Source organism: Meriones unguiculatus, chromosome X, assembly GCF_030254825.1.
Source record: "Meriones unguiculatus strain TT.TT164.6M chromosome X, Bangor_MerUng_6.1, whole genome shotgun sequence".
NCBI classification, from domain to species: Eukaryota; Metazoa; Chordata; class Mammalia; order Rodentia; family Muridae; genus Meriones; species Meriones unguiculatus.
In genome coordinates this window covers 19499722-19518138 of record NC_083369.1, presented here as the reverse complement: position 1 = coordinate 19518138, position 18417 = coordinate 19499722, and the positions used below count along the sequence as shown (strand labels likewise).

At 37.7% G+C, this 18417-nt stretch overlaps 1 protein-coding gene across 5 annotated transcripts in view; it reads left to right on the top strand.

Annotated features, from left to right (window-relative positions):
- Arhgef9 (Cdc42 guanine nucleotide exchange factor 9) overlaps positions 1 to 18417 on the top strand; it is a 156039-nt gene that overhangs the window by 65154 nt on the left and 72468 nt on the right. For all 5 annotated transcript variants that reach the window (XM_060375143.1, XM_021661660.2, XM_021661659.2 and 2 more), the window contains exon 3: positions 17918 to 18109. In XM_060375143.1, the coding sequence (XP_060231126.1) occupies positions 17918 to 18109 (192 nt within the window). The remainder of the gene's footprint in view (positions 1 to 17917; positions 18110 to 18417) is intronic.

The window sequence follows — 18417 nt, the reverse complement described above, 5'->3', positions numbered from 1 at the left end:
GCAAGAGCTTATTAATCACAGGTTTCACTTCTTATAATAAAGTCCAATGTCAGGAATCTAAGCCATGCTGTGTGTAGAAACAGGAAGCCTGTTAAGGTTTGGGAGGCTTTGGAAGGTGGCCTTTAATAATGGTGTTCCTCTGAGGCCTCTGTTTCTACTAGGTCACTAAATCCCCCTTTTAGTAGGATGCTACAGGGGATTATACTGACCATGTGTCCCAGCTCTTAGCTTTCCTTGAGGTTGTCAGCTTGAATTTGTTCTTTGATTATTGGAATGGCTAGTTTTTCCCATCTGCAAAATGGTCCTGGCAATCTGTTTTGTTTTTTGTTTTTGTTGTTGGTTTTTGGCCAGGAGATATCACTGTGAATAAAAGACAGTGACAATTTTTATGGCAAGAGAAGTAGCAAAGGCTCATGAGGGTCTGTTATGGGCACCCTTACTATAGCCTATCACTTTTTGATATTCTTGCTCCTTCTAGAATATCCTTTTTTTAAAAAAAAAAAATTCAGCTTATTTACTTTACTTCTGAAGGGTACCCCTTCCCTTCTCTCCTCCCAGTCCCTTTTCCCTTCATTCTTCTTTCCCCTCTCCATTTCCCCCTAGAAAAGAGGAGGCCCCCTCCATATCAACCCTCCCAACACATCAAGTCATATCAAGAATGAACATAACCTTATCCCCTGAGGCCAGGCAAGGCAATCCATGGTGAAGTGATCCAAAATCAGAGAGTAGAGTCTATGTTAGAAACAGCTCCCTCCCTGCCACTCAACAGGTACCCCATGTGAAGACTAAGTTGCCTATTGGCCACATATGTGTGTGAGGGGGGCTACATCCAGACCATGCATACTCCTTAGTTGATGTCTCAGTCTCTGTAAGCCCCCAAGGGACTGGGTTAGTTGTCTCTGCTGGTCTTCTTGTGAGGTTCCTGTTCCCTCCAGGTCCTTCCATCTTTCCTCCAACACTTTCACAGAATTCCCAGAGCTCTGCCCCATGCTTGACTGCAAGTCCCAGGATCTGTCTCCATCAGCTGCTGGCTGGAGCCTCCCAGACAACAGTCAAGTGAGGCTCCTGTCTGCAAGCATAGCATTACATCATTAATAGTGTCAGGGGCTGGCTCTCTACTGTGGGGTCGGTCTCAGGTTGGGCAAATTATTGCTTAGACATTTCCCTCAATCTTTGTTCCCCCTTTATCCCTGCACTTCTTGTAGACAGGGTAAATTTTGGATCAAAGGTTTTGTCAATGGGTTGTTGTTCCCCTCCTTCCACTTATCCTGCCTAGCTAGGAGGTGGTCTCTTCAGTTTTTATGTCCAAACCATCCCCCTGTTAGGAGTCTCAGCAAGAGTCACATCCATATCCTCCCAGGAGTCTACTCTGTTGTAGGCCTCTAGTTTGACAAAGAGATTTCCCTCCGCATTTTCCCTTCCTGTTCTCAGATCTCTCACTTTCCACCCCTGTTCTCCCCACATCTGATCTCCATCCTTGTTTTCCTCCCCATTTCATTACTCAGAAGAAGTAGAATAGAATATCCTTTATAATATATATAATTTTTTAAAAAGAAATTCCTTGAGAATTTCATACATGTATATGATGAAAAACATTTTTTTTCAGTACTTGGGAACTCAGGACCTCATACATGCCAGACAAATGCTCTACCAACTAAGCTATATCATCATCTTCATTGTTGGTTTCTTCTGTAAAATAAGACTTGAATATTATGGACCACAAACAAAAGATTAGAGAGGTGTGGACTTTTGGAGATCAAAAGATTGAAAGGTTATCCATATAGCATGTAGTTTGAAGGAAGGAGCAAAGTATTGGAGTTAGCAACTTAGATTGCAGCTTTATTAGTTCCTACCAATATTTATTTATTTTTATCTTCTTGGAAAGTTTTTCAACTGAAACATAGGGACCACAGCAGACTTTCTATAGGGATTTAATGAGCTAACATGTTAATAAAAGATTTAACCCAGTGTTTGACAATTATAAAGTACTTGGAAATGGCTACTTATGTTTTTATCATTAAGTATTCTTGTGATCATTTTTTTACCACCTTACTTGCTCTACCAAGGTCCACATATTGAGGCTGGCTATTTTAATTGAAAGAGAAACACATTCTTGTAGGGGTAATCAACTTATAAAGTACACTTAATTGATTGACAGGCTTTAGATGTTGACTGAAGCAGGGTAATAGATAAAATTGCCTCTTGTCTGCCTCTCTGCTGAGTGTTTTCTAATGAAATATCTAATCATTTGTTCTCTGTTTATGTGGCTTATTTAATTAATGCCTTGAAGTGTTACCTATGTTCCAATATAGCTTTACTGGTTGATGAATCAGTCCCTAGGGGATTCAGATTGAACCCATCAATAACTACAAGACATAAAAGCTAGTATAAATTCCTATGCAAATAGAGCTTGTGGCTCCTGTGATGACCAGCCTTTCTTTTAGAAAAGGATGATTAAACTGCACTCAAATATTAATGTGTTATGTTTGCAGAAAAATAGACCATGGGATGAGAAGAAATATTGAGTAGGTCAGAACAACTTAGTGAAATGAATGATAGGGTCATCCCATGGTCTATTTTCCAAAAGAGACATGCAAATAAATGGTCAATAAATATTTTTCCAAATGTTCAATATTCTCAAATGGAAGTCATTAGTAAAACTACTTTAAAATAACATTTCACACCAGTCAGAATGATTGGAATTCCACCCCCCCACACACACAGAGAGAGAGAGAGAGGGAGGGAGGGAGAGAGGGGGAGAAAGGGAGGGAGAGATGTAGATGCATGTGTGTGCACAAAAAATACTAAAAATGCTGGTAAGAATATGAGGAAGAGGAAGTCTATGCTAATTGGGAATGCAAACTTGTGTAGTCACTATGGAAATGAGTATTAATCTTTCTTGAAAACGAAACAAAGAGATACTATCTAATCCTGTGTACATAGCTGTGTTAGTTTTCATGGCCGTGATCAAATACCTGATGAGAAGTAACTTAATGGAGAGTTGGTTCATTTCTGGCTTACAGTTTAAGGGAATATAATCCATCATGACAAGGAAGGCATATGTTTCATTTGCCTTCTGTGGCTGTGATAAACACTATGAGTAAAATACATCGGGAAAGGTATTTTCGTCATATAAGTTTTAGGCTTTCATTGAGGAGAACCAGAGCAGGACTCTGGAAGCAGTAGCTGAAGCAGAGACCATGAAGGGATGCTGCCTACAGCCTTGCTTGCCATGGAATGCTCATCTTGCCTTCTTACACAGCTCAGGTCCAACTACCTAGTGATGGCACCACCCACAGTGAGCTGGTTCTCCCCAACATATCAATTATCAGTTAATACAGTACCTTACAGACAAAGCAAAAGGCCAATCTGATCTGGGAAAGTCTTAAGTTGAGGTTCACTCTTTCCTGGTGATGCTATGTCTGTTTAAATTGAAAACTGAAGCTAACTATAGCAGCAGGGTGACAGAAACATGAGACTCCAGTTGTCCACACCAGGAAGCAGAGAAAGATTAATGCTAATGCTAAGTTAACGTTCTCTTTTTTATTCAGTCCGGAATCCTAGCCTATGGGATAGTGCTACTTACATTCAGGGTAGGTATTCTCTCCTCATATAAACTTCTCTGAAGATAGCCTCATATACAACCCCAAAGGGATGTTTCCATTGAGAATGTAAATCCTGATAAATTGACAATGGAAATTAGCCATCATAATACCTAAAGCACTCTTAACTCTACCGCAAAGGTATGCGCACATCCACATTATTATTGTGCTACTCTTTTCACAAAAGCAAAAAAAAAAAAAAAAAAAAAAAAAGAAAGAAAGAAAGAAAAAGAACCAGCCTTGATGTCAATAAACAGATGACTCTACAAAGAAAACAGAAGGAAAGCATGTATAGAATGGGAATTTACTGAACTGTAAACAACAATGAAGTTTACAGGAAGAACTGGAAAGAATTATGTTAATTAAAATTAAGCCATACTCAGATACAGGGGTATGTGCGTAGTGCATGAAACTAGAAATGGGACCATGAGCGGGCAAGAAGACCTCTTAATGGTCCTAGGAGAAGAAAAAGAAGGTAATAGAATACATACAACGTGAGAGGAGAAGGGCATATGCTATGCCAAGGAAGAAAATGAGCAGGAAGAGTCAGAAGGGTAGGAGAGAGGCTTGGATGAGGAAAAAAATAAGAATATAGTATGTATGAAAATAGTATAATGATAGCTGTTACTTTGTATGCTAAATAAAAGAAAACAAATTTTAAAAGCGCTCCACTAAAATTTAAGCAGCTTAATAAGACTCTTTAAAGATAAGATCTGGAAATTACATTTTTTTTTCTTTAAAAGAACACTGAGATCAGTGGTTCTCAGCCTGTGGGTTGTGACTCCTTTGGGGTCACATACCAGATATCCTCACATCAGATATTTACATTTTCTAGTAGTCACATGAAAAAGTAAAAAAAAAAAAAAAGTTATAAGTGAAATTAAGTTTCTTATTATATGTTCTAGTATATTCAAAATATTATAGAATAGCATATATCACTATAAAATTAATGATATTTTATTAAGGCTTTTGGAAATATGGTATTTATTGTATACATAGAAGATATCTCAAATCATACAAGCCATACATGTGCCTAATTACTACTTTCTCAATAACTACAAATATTATTTTCGAGTGAATATTGTAGTTATAGACCTGGAATGTTGATGACAGAGCATAAATCATAACTTTTCATATTCGAAAAGTCAAATATTTTCTACAATACAGTGTTTCTTGAATATTTAAAGTAGTATCCAATGTCTGTGTCATAATGTATTCAGCTTGAACTTTTTTTTTTTACCTTTATGATCTCTTTTGTTGTTTTAAGAACAAGATCAATTGGTTTTAGCATCACTATTGGGGAGTACCATGGAGATGTAGGTGTCAGCTACAGTGCTCTTGCCAGTTAAAGAAATGATGAAGATTTCTGGTTTTGTTTTGTTTCGTTTTTAATAGCTGAGTAGTATTCTATTGTGTAAATATGCCACCGTTTCTTTATCCATTCTTCAACTGAGGGACATCTAGGTTGTTTCCAGTCTCTGGCTACTATGAATAAAGTTGCTATGAACATAGTTGAGCAAGTGTCATTCTTTTATAGTGGAGTGTCTTTTGAGTATATGACCAGGAGAGGTATAGCTGGGTCTTGAGGTAACACTATTCCTAGTTTTCTGAGAAAGCACCAGATTGATTTCCAAAGTAGTTGTACAAGTTTACACTCCCACCAGCCATGGAGGAGTGTTCTCCACACCCTTGCTAGTATGTGCTGTCCCTTGAGAGTTTGACCATTCTGACCAGTGTGGGATGAAATCTCAGAGTCATTTTTATTGGGACCTCTAGTAAGGGAAGTGGGGATTGCAACCGACATGGATTCTCTTGCCAGCTCTTTGATCATTTTCCCCTGGTAGGACCATCTTGCCAAGCCACAGGGGAAGAGAACAAGCTCAGTCGTGATGCAAATTGATGAGCTAGGGTGGATTGGAAAGGGAGCTCCCCTTTTCTGAGGAAAAGAGACAGGGAGAGGAGGAGGAAGAGAGAGGGTAAGACTGGGAGAGGAGGAGGGATGGGGCTACAACAAGGACGTAAAGTGAATAAAAACATTTTTTTCTGTAAAAAAAATGATAGAGAAATGTTTGATTGATATTTGCTCCAAGGTAGTCCTTTAAATTCTCATGAATATTTATGCTTATGTTTACATTTACATTTATGTTATAGTCAAGAAATTCCGTGGTGAAGGTTGCAAAGGTTCCCCCCCCCCCCCAGGAGATCTCAAAATATAGAGTTACTATGTCCATTCTTTTATATTGGTTTTAGTTGATGTTGAATGGTATTGTGAAAGCCAACACTGCCTGGGTTAGGAAATACTACTCATGTGATATATGATAATGGGCCTCTGTTTTCTTGTTTTACTCTGCAACACTCTCTAGAGTCTAGTCTATGTTTAAGCAGTACACAGAAATAGTAAATCAGCACTTTTGAAGTAGGCTGGTGAATGGGCCATTTCCTGGGATGCTATAACTCTATATTGCAGAGTAGTTACCTAATTTATTGGGATTCACTAAAAGCTGAGATTCAATACTATCTTAAAAACAGATCCCTATGTTGAATTGCATATTTAAAAAATAAGTATAGTGTAAAAGAAAAGTCTTCCTCCAAACCACATTTCAGGTGGATACTTTTGTAGATGATCAAGGTAAACTGATGTCTGAAACAGCAGAAAATCCCCATTTCCTGCCTGGATGCCTTATTTCTTTGCAAACATTCAGGTCTTAGTATGAATAATCAGGGTTTCTGTTCAAGCTAGACTCTTGTATATGTTACAAAGCAAGGTGTAGAATCTGAGAAATTAAAGTTCTTCGCCTCAGTTCTGTCATTATATGAACAAGTCAATCATCCTCCTATGTGTCTTCAAAGCTCTGATTTCCTTCTTGTAAATTGGGTATAATGTATCTTGGGTAAATGCTTTCCAAGTTATGATATTCTAGTTACATGAAAATAGAAACTACGTGTCACTGGCTCCTATGAGAGATTATTAGCTTTATGTCTTCTTTCCAATCAAATCTGTCTTCCTCATTATTTAGAATTTTATTCTTTCATATATTCTCAGTTTCACTTCTCTTGTAATGAGAATTTGGCTTTATAAAAGCAACACAATAGTCAGTGTATCTTCTCATTCATTGGTCAGGTTTAAGTGAATCAGATCATACTGAATATCAGTCCCCATATCTGGCTGTAGAAATTGTTACCTGCTTCCCTGGGCTTGTTTCCCTGGATGCTGTGAAAAATGTGCTGATACATGACTGTGTTTCTAAGTAGCCTGTGGTTGTTTTTTTTTTTTTTTTTTTTTTTTTTTTTTCCTGCTAGGCACCAATTTCAAGTCATTCAGTCTGTTTTCTTTTGATGCTGTACAGAAAAGGAGCCTTTGTTCTGACACTGGGCCATAGCACGCAGAGAGCATATGTTAGAGCAGTTTTTATATAGGATACATAACACATTGTTATTAATGGGTTGCGAGGTCTGTGTCACAAGGAATAGGTTTGTTCAGAAAATAAACAGTTAGCCAGCAAGATGATTCAGCTGATAAAGGTGCTTACTGCTGTGCCTCATGACCTGAGTTTGATTGCTTGAACCCACATGATGAAAGGATATAAACAACTTGACTCTGGCAGTTTGTTCTCTATCCTCTGTACACATGCATGTGAGGTACCCAATTCACTCCCCATAAAATCTATATTTCATTTGTTGTGATTTTGTTTTTAGTTCTAGATTTCTTTGGTATCTCACTTTTCTGGAGGCTAGGAAGACGACACAGTAAAGTGCCTTCTTTACAAGCATGAGGACCAAAGTTTGGATCCCTAGACTCCATATAAAAACCAGGACATATTGTCATGTGCTTGAAATCCCAGGTTATCAAGCTTGGCCAGTGATAGTGTACAAGGAGATAGGCAGGTCTTGGAAATTCACTGGCCAGCAAATCTAGCTCAGCCACTGAACTAGATTCAATTCAGGTTTAGTGAGAGACCTTTCTCAAAAAGAAAGATGGGAGCAAATTATGTAGATGCAGAGATGGCTCAGTGTGTTAAGGTTACAGCATTTTTGAGGACCTGAGTTTGATTCCCAGCATCCCCTTCAGGTAACTTCCAACTTCCTGTAACTCCACTTTTGTGGAGATCTGATGCTTCTGTCTTCTTTAAGCACCTGAACTCACATGTACATACTCATGCACAGGTATACATGATTAAGAACAAAAATGAGTAGTAAAAAATAGTTTCAAGTTTTGTGTAATAATGGCCTTGTAGGTACACATTAGGACAGGTCTGTGGTCACTGGGTGCACTGTGTGTGGGCACAATAGGCTGGGCTGACCTTTCTGAGGCTCTGGGTTAGCTGCAAGTCTACATCCTCTTGAGTTCAGAAGCTTCTGGAGAGAAAACCCACTGGGCTAAGACAGAGAAGGGCCTTGGAGGCAGGTTGCTTATCAGACAGGTTACATGATGGACAGGTCTCCTCAGCCTGATAGTTTAGAGAGTCACAGGAAGCCTGGGTTACTTGGGTTTGTGATGAGCTCTCAGGGAGAATAAGATTACTTCTTGAATTGGGAATGCCTCCAGGGTGCACTGTTAGGCTTTTTGACATAAGTCCATGTTGTCAAGGGTAGGTAACAGCAAAGTCTCACTACGCATCTCAGGCCATTTTCAAACATACCATCCTTCTGCTTCAATGCCCTTACTGATAGGCATTATAGATAAGAGCCCCGCTTTTCATGTCCCTGCATTCTGGTTTAATACCTTCTTTTGATGGTCTTCAAATCTATAAGTATATTATAACTTTTATATACCAGAAATTGGTACATGATCTTTGAACTTTCAGTTCAAAATCTTAAATCGTTCCCCCATGATCCGTTTCTTTCACCCACTCTTAATAACATCTGTCATTGGTTGGTATCATGTATACTCAACCGTGCTGCTTTATCCATCATATTTAGACTTTATCCCTTGACTTTTCACTCACACACTTCTAATTTTGTAAGATATATTTGTCCCCCTATCCTCATTCATTTTATCAGTCTAATTTCTCTCCCAAATTATCTTCCCAATCTTCAGCAGCTGTGGTTTTATTTGCGGAAAGTAAAATTGTGATGCTTATTCTCTTTTGTAATTCAATTAAATTTGATGATTTAGCAACGGTTTGACTCCCATATAAAAAAAAATAAAAAAAACCTTTGTAATCAAGCAGAACGATAAAATACTTAATGGCAGATATATGTCTAGAACTATGTTACACTTTCTTCAGTATAACATAGTGTGATATACCTCAGTGGCCACTCAGCAGATGTTAATATATTCAAATTTGAGGTGTTTTGGTGATTTACTAATTTACTTTTACTGTAAGCAACTCTTTTTAAGGTCTTACCTCTCTTGTTCTAAGGCAGAGACCATTTGATTTTAGCCAAAACTACTGGTATATATTGAGTAGGAAAACTTCAGTTGATTAAATAATTTGTTCTATTATAAAGCATGGATGGCCCAAAACCCAAAATGTCATATGGAGAGAATTAGAATGTTCTGCTAATCAGAACATGTGGTTAGCAGGGCCTGAGAAGGAGTTGGGTGAAACATAAGCTGGGATAAAATGGAGTCACTTCGGGCTGTTCTTTCCATATTTGACAGAGGGTTAGTATCTAGAATGTACAAAAAAACTAAATACTGCCCCCGCCCCCAAACAACTAACCAAACCAAACCAAACCCTAAATACCAAGAAAACAACTCAATTAAAAATTGGGGCATGAAATTAAACAGATAGTTCTCAAAAAGAGAAATACAAATGTCTCAAATATTTTTTGTTTAATGTTCAGCAACTTTAGGTATCAAGGAATTGCAATTAAAACTACTTTGAGTAGTTTAGCCTAATGAGAATGGCTAAGTTCAACAAAAAGAACAAAATAACAACAGATGTCTGCATAAATATATGGAAAGAAAAACCTTATTCACTGATAGTGGGAGTACAAACTAGTACAACCACTTTGAAAATCAATGTGGATGTTCATCAAAGCACTGCAAATAGATCTCCTATACCACTGTTGGGCATAACCCAAAGGATTTTATATTTTACCACAAAGTCATCTGAATATCCTTGTTTATTGCTGCTCTATTCACAATAACCAGGAAATGGAAATAGCCTAGATGTCTTATTATATTTACCAATGGAATGTTTTTCAGCTGTGATGAAAAATGAAATTATGAAATTTACAGCTAAATGAATTGAATTGGAAACGTTCTGAGTGAGCCCAGTCTCAGAAAGGCAAATTCTGAATGTTATCTCTCTCATATGAAAATATTAGCTTTGAATCTTGAGATATATGTATTTAAATGGAATACCTATGTATGACAGGAAACCAGTAATGGCCTGAAAGAGTAATCTTTCAATAGAGGGGATATAAGATGTAGGTAAAATAAAGGGAGTATGGGAAATGGGGCAAGAAATATTCTGCATGGCATGGAATGAGACAGAAGGATAGAGAACCTAGTATGGGGATGGATAATTAAAACTATCATATTTTAATAAGTCATAAAAAAGCCATACGGAAAGTTACTGCTGTAGAAGCTTCCTAAAACATGCATATACATACATATATTTATGTGAATAGTTTAAATGGAATTACACTATAATGGGGTGACAGTATCTAGCTCAGACACCATAAACTATCACATACAAAGCCTCCATGTGGAATACTCAGAGCCTAGAGTTCCTGGTCTGAAAGCTGCTGAAGACATTTAGGGGATCCAGATATCCCATATTCATGCCACTTTCCTTGTACCAGCATTACCCTTCCATTGTTTTCTCCTTTGTCACTGTGTATTACTTGATCTTTAATATATTATGGAAAATGGTAATCACTCATTTTTCCATCTCAGTTACAGATATAAAATGAGGGAATGAAGGCTTCAAGATATTATGTGACCCAGGAAAGATCCTATAGATAATTAGAATTACAATGTTGAAACAGTCTCCATTTAGCAGTTTTGCTTGATTATTCACCATTATTTATATGACAGTACATAACTCATTACAGATTTTTTTGACTATCTAAATATGTGTGGAAATCGAATGTTCTTCTCTTTTTTGAGTGATTTTAATTATATAACACAAGCTGACCTTGAACTTACGATCCTCCTGTTTCAGTGTTTCAATTGCTACACACCATCATGGTCTGATTATAACTTTCCTTTCTGTAACATAAAATCCTCTATATTACCAGTAAAACTCACATTTATTCCCATGGATTGTCTAAGAGAAGCTGCCAGTATTGTTATGTTATATGCTATACTGAATCATTATTTGCGACTGCTTGTATTCTTTGTTTAAGAAAGTAAGTTCTGGCCCAAGTCTTCATTTAGTTGGATTTGGTTCAATTGGATACTGCAATAGGCTTGAATTTGTTGATTCTTTCTTTGTCTGTGAGCAACGGTTATTGAAAAACAGGGCCAGAAAATTTCAACACTTGGGGGAGATCTTAAACTTATGTAGTTTGGCCCATGTGCTGATGTTTGAATAGCCTCATAATTTCCTTTGCTTTATCTTGTCTCTAATCTTACAAGTCTAATGACAGTGAGCTCCCTGCCTCTTCAAATAATTTCTTATGGCTTAGGGAAGGTTTAAGAGATGTTTCTCTTTAGGCCAAACTGTACTCTGTCTTTCTGGAGCTTCTACTGATAAGATGTGTGTATGTGGCCAAGACCACTGGCTCTGGAGAGCATTTTTCTTGCTTGCATTATACCCTCTTACTTATTAATAATTGTCTGTGAACATGTAGCTTTGCTTTTGGAGCTTCAGTGACAATATTTTCATAAACTAATAATATAATAGCACAGAGCTGAATCTTTTGTTATGAGAACCAACACAATTATGCAATTAAGGTACTGACAGTCTTATCGTACAGGAAGCATTCAACAACAGTACCGATATAGCAAACTTTTAAAGCTAATGTCAGAAATAATGTGTTTATTTTCAGTTGTTCACACCCTCCACTTGAGAACAGTCTGTCTACTTGACTGTCTGGAGTCCAAGATCAGATCTTCTAAGCCTCTCCTATCATCCGTCTTCTAGGCTTTCAGCATTTATACATCATATGGATAAATTATTCCATCTGGTTCATCTTCTTGCTGCTCATACATATATGTTGCTAAGGTTAACTGGGCATGCAGAACTTATGTTCCATCTCATTCACTCATTTGTTCAAAGCCATAGTCTATCCAGAGGTCTGAACATGATAATAATGTCAGGCTTTCAAGTTAATAGTAATAGCATTGTGACTAATGAGCCTGCTGCATCTGTAATTGGATGGTAGTGTGCTATTTTTGGCTAGTTGGTTTCTACACAGAAGCATAATGTCACTGCAGTAGTACCTTAGCACTTAGCCTTCATTTGTAAGCAACTAAATTGTAGAGAAGTGCAGTAGATAGGAGTCTAACAACAGATTAATTGCATCAGGGAACAGTGCTATAATAGCAGACCTATAAATTCCTCTCATTAGTCAAACAGGGGACAGCAGGTAAAATACAGAGGCTAGTGTGGGAAAAGATGTGATTCAGCTCAAGTTGGGGTGAGGAAAGATCAGATGACAAGTAGCCATTAGAGAATACCAAAGCCTCTATAAAAAACACCAAAAGGTAAAAATACAAGGAGAGTGTTCCAAGAGAACACTTGACATGAGCAATCCAGATCTGTGACATCTGTAGCATTCTGCAAGGGAGGAGTGAGTGTGATACTAGTGGCCCTACCTATGCAAATAGATGGCATAGCACAAAACATGTTTCACTAGGTTATTATTATCCCTTAGGCTGGCATCATCTGCTTCTAGAATTCTGAGGTAACATCTGAGAAAAACTTGTACTGTATAGTCAGTGACGTGTTTAAGGAAGTATTTTTGTAATTGTTTTCCTACTTTTCTTAAATCTATCACACTTGAAAAAACTATCTTTCTCACCGCTGGTTTCTAAACAATTCTTATACTACTAACAAGGGGAGAATTATAGCCCAGGCTAGGGATAACAATGTCCTATCTCATAACAAAGATTTCTAAGGTGAATATTTAAGGTTCCAAAGACAATGCTTTACCAAATCACCACCCACAGTTGTGTTAAATTTTTTGTTCATAAATTTCAATCAAAAAACCTGCCTGTTTTCTGGAAGATGAGAAATTTGGTCATGTTGATTTTCAGCATTGATTTTTTTTTAATGTAGATTCCATAAAAAAAAAGTGGGGCTGGACTTTCTATATTCAAATTTGATATCTTAAATAAAAGGACGTTTACATTTTTTTCATATATTTATTGTGCATCTTGGTCATATCCATCCCACATATCTCCCTCACTCTCTCCAGCTCCCACCACACCCCTCATGACTCCTATCTCTCCTAAAATAATGTCTTTTTTATAACTTATTAAGTCAAATTAATGGTGTCCACCTGTGCATGTGTGTGGAGTCATCCAAGAAAGCATGGATAACCTGCAAATGGCTGTCCCCACATCAAATATAAGTGACTTTCCTTTTCTTAGCAGTTATCAATTGCCATTGGTGGTACACTGGAAATCTCTCCCTGCTCTGTGCTATAATTTTTAATTTTGTTGATTTTTGTGGAGGACTTGTGTGTATAAACAGAGTTGCTTCGATTTCATGTAATACCTATACATAGTATGCCATATTCTTCCCATTCTCCAGCTCTTACATTCTTTCCAGCTCCTCTTCTGTGATGTCTCTTGAGCCTTGGAGGTGTGGTGGTGGTAGTGGTGTTACAGGTGTCCCATCTGTGGATGAGCACTCATTATTCTCAGCATTTGGAAGAGTTTGAGTCTCTTAACTACAATCAGAAGCTTCTGTGAGCACGATTGAGAACAGCACAAACCTATGGATAGAAACACAAATATTATAAAGGAATTTTATAACATGACCATAAGGGAAACCACTAGTAGCTTCTGCCCCACAGCCTATGGATTCCCTAGCCATTACTTTTAACCGTCTTTACAGTGTCAAGTACAAATTATTTCCTGTGTAATACTCTGCTGTCTCTTCAGATAGCTTTGAAAATAGACTGGCTTGTTTTGGGTCTCTGTAGGGCCTCCCTAACCAATAATTCATAGGGAGGTAACCTGTACTTGGCACTGAGATTTTTACTTAATAACTTACATCTTCTGGGAGCAGCATTATTCTCCCATGTGGAAGACTTCTGTTTATACTCATTTCTTTTTAAATTATGCTTTAGTTAGCGTATACTAGTGGGGTTTCATTAAGGCTTCTTCACACATCCTTAGTTTTGGGTAACTCTCACTTGTCTCTCATTTCTCTCCCACTCTGTCCCTAGCCCCATTTAAAACTTTAATTCCCAGTATTGCCACACTGAAATCACATGTGTTCTACAATCAGCTTTTATTATTCTTTCTAATTGGATTGCAAGATTATAGGTTTCCACAAAGGTTATTCATTTTGAATAACTCTTCCCTTGTCCTCTAGCTTCCCCATTTCTCCACTACCTGCTTGTGTCTTTCTGCCTTTATCTCACCCATAAATCATACTCTTTAGTATACATTCCTTCATGCAATGGAAAACTGCAAATTTCCTAACTACCACATATACCCTAAGCTAAACCCATAGTACACAAGATTTGAAGCTAGTACTCACATAGGACAGATAGATGCACATTTCACTTTTGGGACCTGGGTGACCTCAGTAATTAATTTTTCCAGTTTTATCCATTAAATTTTATGACTTTAAGTTTTCCTCATAACTGAGTAATGTTCTACTTTTTATAGGTAGCACATATACATCTATTTTTATTCCATTTCCCAGTTATTGGGAATAGAATAACAATGAACATGGATGTGCCACGATCTCTATAGTAAGATATAAAGTCCTTTGGGTACATGCCCGGGAATGGCATAATTGGGTCATATGGCAGAGCTATTTCTAGTTTTTTGAGATACATAGCTGGCAAACACATTCTTACATTTTTGTGGGCTGTCCTTTACTTATCCCATGATAACTATGAAGCAGAGAGAGGGGGGTAGGGATTGAGGACAGTTATGACCTTTAAAAACATGCTTCAGTGACCTATTTCTTCAGTGAAGCATTACTTCCTAAAATTTCTACCACTTCTCAAAATAGTTTGCCAACTGGGAACTATGCATTTATCACACAAGCCTTTGAGAAACACTGCATATTCAACCCCATGCCATGGTGGATAATTTTAAAGCTAATGTAAGAGAGCTTTTAGAAGAGACTTAAATTTGGTTTAGGACCTAGGAGAAGATAGGAGGGGAAACCATGATCAGAATATATTGTATAAATTTTCAATGAAACAAATGCTGTGGAATAAAAGAAGAATGACAGAAAAGAGTAGAAAAATTCTTCTTGGTCAGAAATTACTATTCTCATATTAGAAGATACAATGACATGATGCTGAGAATAAACAGTATGTATTGGAAAGACGTGGGTGATGTTATAGGTGTGTCATGGGTACAGGAATACTCAGTGGATAAGTCCTGATTTAGTGTGTTGATATACAGTTAGGAATGCAAATAAATTTTATTTCCAGGGGTATTTTCTCTTTTCTCCATCCCTCTCCCCTCCATTTGTAATGTAACAAAAATTTTCATTGTTTTATTGGCAATTATTACTTCTAATTATATGTATGTTAGAATGGGAAAACAATTTGTTAACAGCTTTCTTATGATGGTTTTTATTTAATTAGTAATGATGCTAATTTTATTTAATTAGTAATTTCCCTTGAGGGACTAGGAGTAGTTTCTGTGCCTGACTCTTTACACTATGCTGATTGTTTGTGTGCCAGGAAAATTTCATGTCACAGGACACAGTCTATCATCTAGGGAGACAGGAAAAACGTACTTTAAAGATGTTTATTTGTTTATTTTTTATTTATGCTACATCCTGGTCCTCCTCACCAATCCTTAGAAAAAGGGAGCTCCCCTTCCTATCCACCCTAGCTAATCAAATCTAATTAGGGCTGAGTGAGTCCTCTTCCCCTGTGGCCTAGCAAGGTAAGTCCCTCCAGGGAGAAGTAATTGAAAAGCTGGCAAGAAAGTCCATGTCAGAGAGAGTTCCTGCTCCCCTTACTAGGGAACCTACATGAGTCCTGAGCTTCCCATCAGTTACATCTTTGTAGAGGGCTTAGGTACAGCTCATGCAAGGTCCTTGGTTGGTGTTTCAGTCTCAGCAGGCCCCTCTGGGCCCTGGTTAGTTGGCTCTGTTGGCATTCTTGTGGAGCTTCTGTTACTTCCAGGTCCTTTTCTCAAGAAAGTACTTATTAATTAATTAAAGGGTAGGTATTAAGGGATCAGTTACACATATTGAAAAAAAAACAAACAAACAAGAAGGAAAGAGCCAAGTATGGCTCTTTTATCCTAAAACTTAGGAGGCAGAGATACATAGGCCTTTTTGAGTTTGAAGCCAGCCTGGTCTATGTACTGAGCTAGGACTACTTTGTGATACCCCTGTCTCAAAGAAAATAAAAGACACACATTGATGTTCTGCTTAGAGATAACATATCTGCAGAAGATGATATGTTCTAGGTTTCTAGGTGGACATAAGTTTTGGTCATTTATTTATATATGCAAAATGCATTTAAATAGTGGTCTCTACTTCTTTTGGTATACAACAAGAAATTGCCATGTATTCTGGTGATATCTTTAGATATTCTGAGTAATAATCATGCTTCCTACCCACTAGGAATGAAAGTAAGAAAGAATACAGAGTTTAGACCTACTACTGCAGTTCTACCTCAAAGACTTAGCTGTTGTAAAACTATGCCTAAATAGTGTTATGTCCTGCATGGCATGGTCCTGGAAACCTGACTGGGGTAACAAGGGAGTGAAGAAAGGATAGACACATGTACAGAAATGCTGGGATCAGGTGGGTTATGCTTATTCTGAGGGAGTGACACCTATTATGGAACAACTCAGAACCTCATCAAGTTTATTATATACAGCAAGCACAATGAGGAAGGGTTAGCTAGTCTCTGTAGGTCTCTCGGTAGGTGAGCCGTGCAGTCATCCTGGAGGAGAAAGTTCCGTTTGCTAGTTTTTGCACACACCAGTCAATCATTTGTCAGTACATGTACTTGGACCAGAGGAAGGCTTTGTCATGCCTTATGTGGATTCTTACCTGGGATAAGGCATTGGTCCTTGTCAATAATACAGTCACTCAAGATTTCATCTGTTCCTCACACATTAACTCAAGGCTTCATCTGCCCCTTAAAAAACAGATAGTGTTGATATATCTAAATTGCTTGATCTCAGTTTCTTGAATTAGGAATGTTAAAAGTTGTAACGTAAAGATTAAACTGATCAAAGTTTTAAATATAATTCCCAAGTTTCTTGGCTAATTATGCATGACAGATTTTTACTCTCTTCCTGGTAAACTCACCCATCTTTGCTTCCTTCTCTACATAGACTTCTCCTCCTCCTAGAACTTGACTGAAATGAGCCATCTTTTGATTCAAACTAAGTCATCCACAATTTAAACATTTCATTCTGCTTCCTCAAAGGAGATTTCCTTCACCTTCACTTTGAACTTTGCCTTTCTCCACTCTTGAGGAGGTAGAGTCTTTTCAGGTCCAAGTAGTTTTACAGTCAAATTTGATTATTGTTTCACTATCCTTTGGTGAAAATCAATATCAAAGCTCTGATTTTGAGATACTTATTCCTGTATTCAACCATGGTTACCACAAATGTAAGTACTTAAATGCCATATTATGACACTATGCTGTTTTGGAAATAAAAGTTTTGCACACACCAGTCAATCATTTGTCAGTACATGTACTTGGACCAGAGGAGGACTTTGTCATGCCTTATGTGGATTCTTACCTGGGATAAGGCATTGGTCCTTGTCAGTAATACAGTCACTCAAGATTTCATATATTCCATACACCTTAACTCAAGGCTTCATCTGCCCCTTAAAAAACAGACAGTGCTGATATATCTATTTTTATCTATCTATAAATGTATACTTTTTCAGTGTTTTAGAAGCCAAGACTATACATAAATATGTTCAAGCAGGACTAATTTCTGTTTACTATTACTTTTCTCTCTTGTGAGGCCTTCTTGGAAAAGAACCCTTTTCAAAATGATTCAGTTATCCTTAATAGGTTCCAGTTTGCAGGCAGCTTTCTAGAGACCTAGAGAGTACTAGAAGCATGCTTAGGGCCAGCAAGACATCCTAGAGTCATTCCTGGCACTGTTTTCAAAAGCTTCTGATTGAAGGCTTTGTGAATACATAAAGTTACTCATTTATCCTTGTTTCTATTTAGCTGGAAATCTCTCAAAGGTTAACACATTATTATTTTTTTTTCTTTGCCTACTTCCACAGCTCTGGGTGAACCAGGAGGATGGGGTGGAGGAAGGGCCCAGTGACGTGCAGAATGGGCACCTGGACCCCAACTCAGATTGCCTTTGTCTGGGCCGGCCACTACAGAACCGGGACCAGATGCGGGCCAATGTCATCAATGAGATCATGAGCACGGAACGTCATTACATCAAGCACCTCAAGGATATTTGTGAGGTAGCCATGGTGGTGCATGTGGGAGCATGTATGATGGGATACAGAGCACTTCTAGGAAGAGATGACAGTTTGCATGAGCTTGCTTGTGGCAGTCCCAAAATGTCAGAAGAGGCAGCAGGACTGACCTTCCAGATTGTTTTCAGTGGAATGAAATTGCATTCTTTGGGTTTTCACTTTCTTGTTCTCTCCTTTGTTTTATTCCTTTTGTCATTCATTCATTAATGTTTACTTTCCATCCTTCTACCTTCTACCTCTCCGTCTATCTCCTTTCCTTTCCTGAATCTGTACTCTTATCCTCTTGGTTTTTG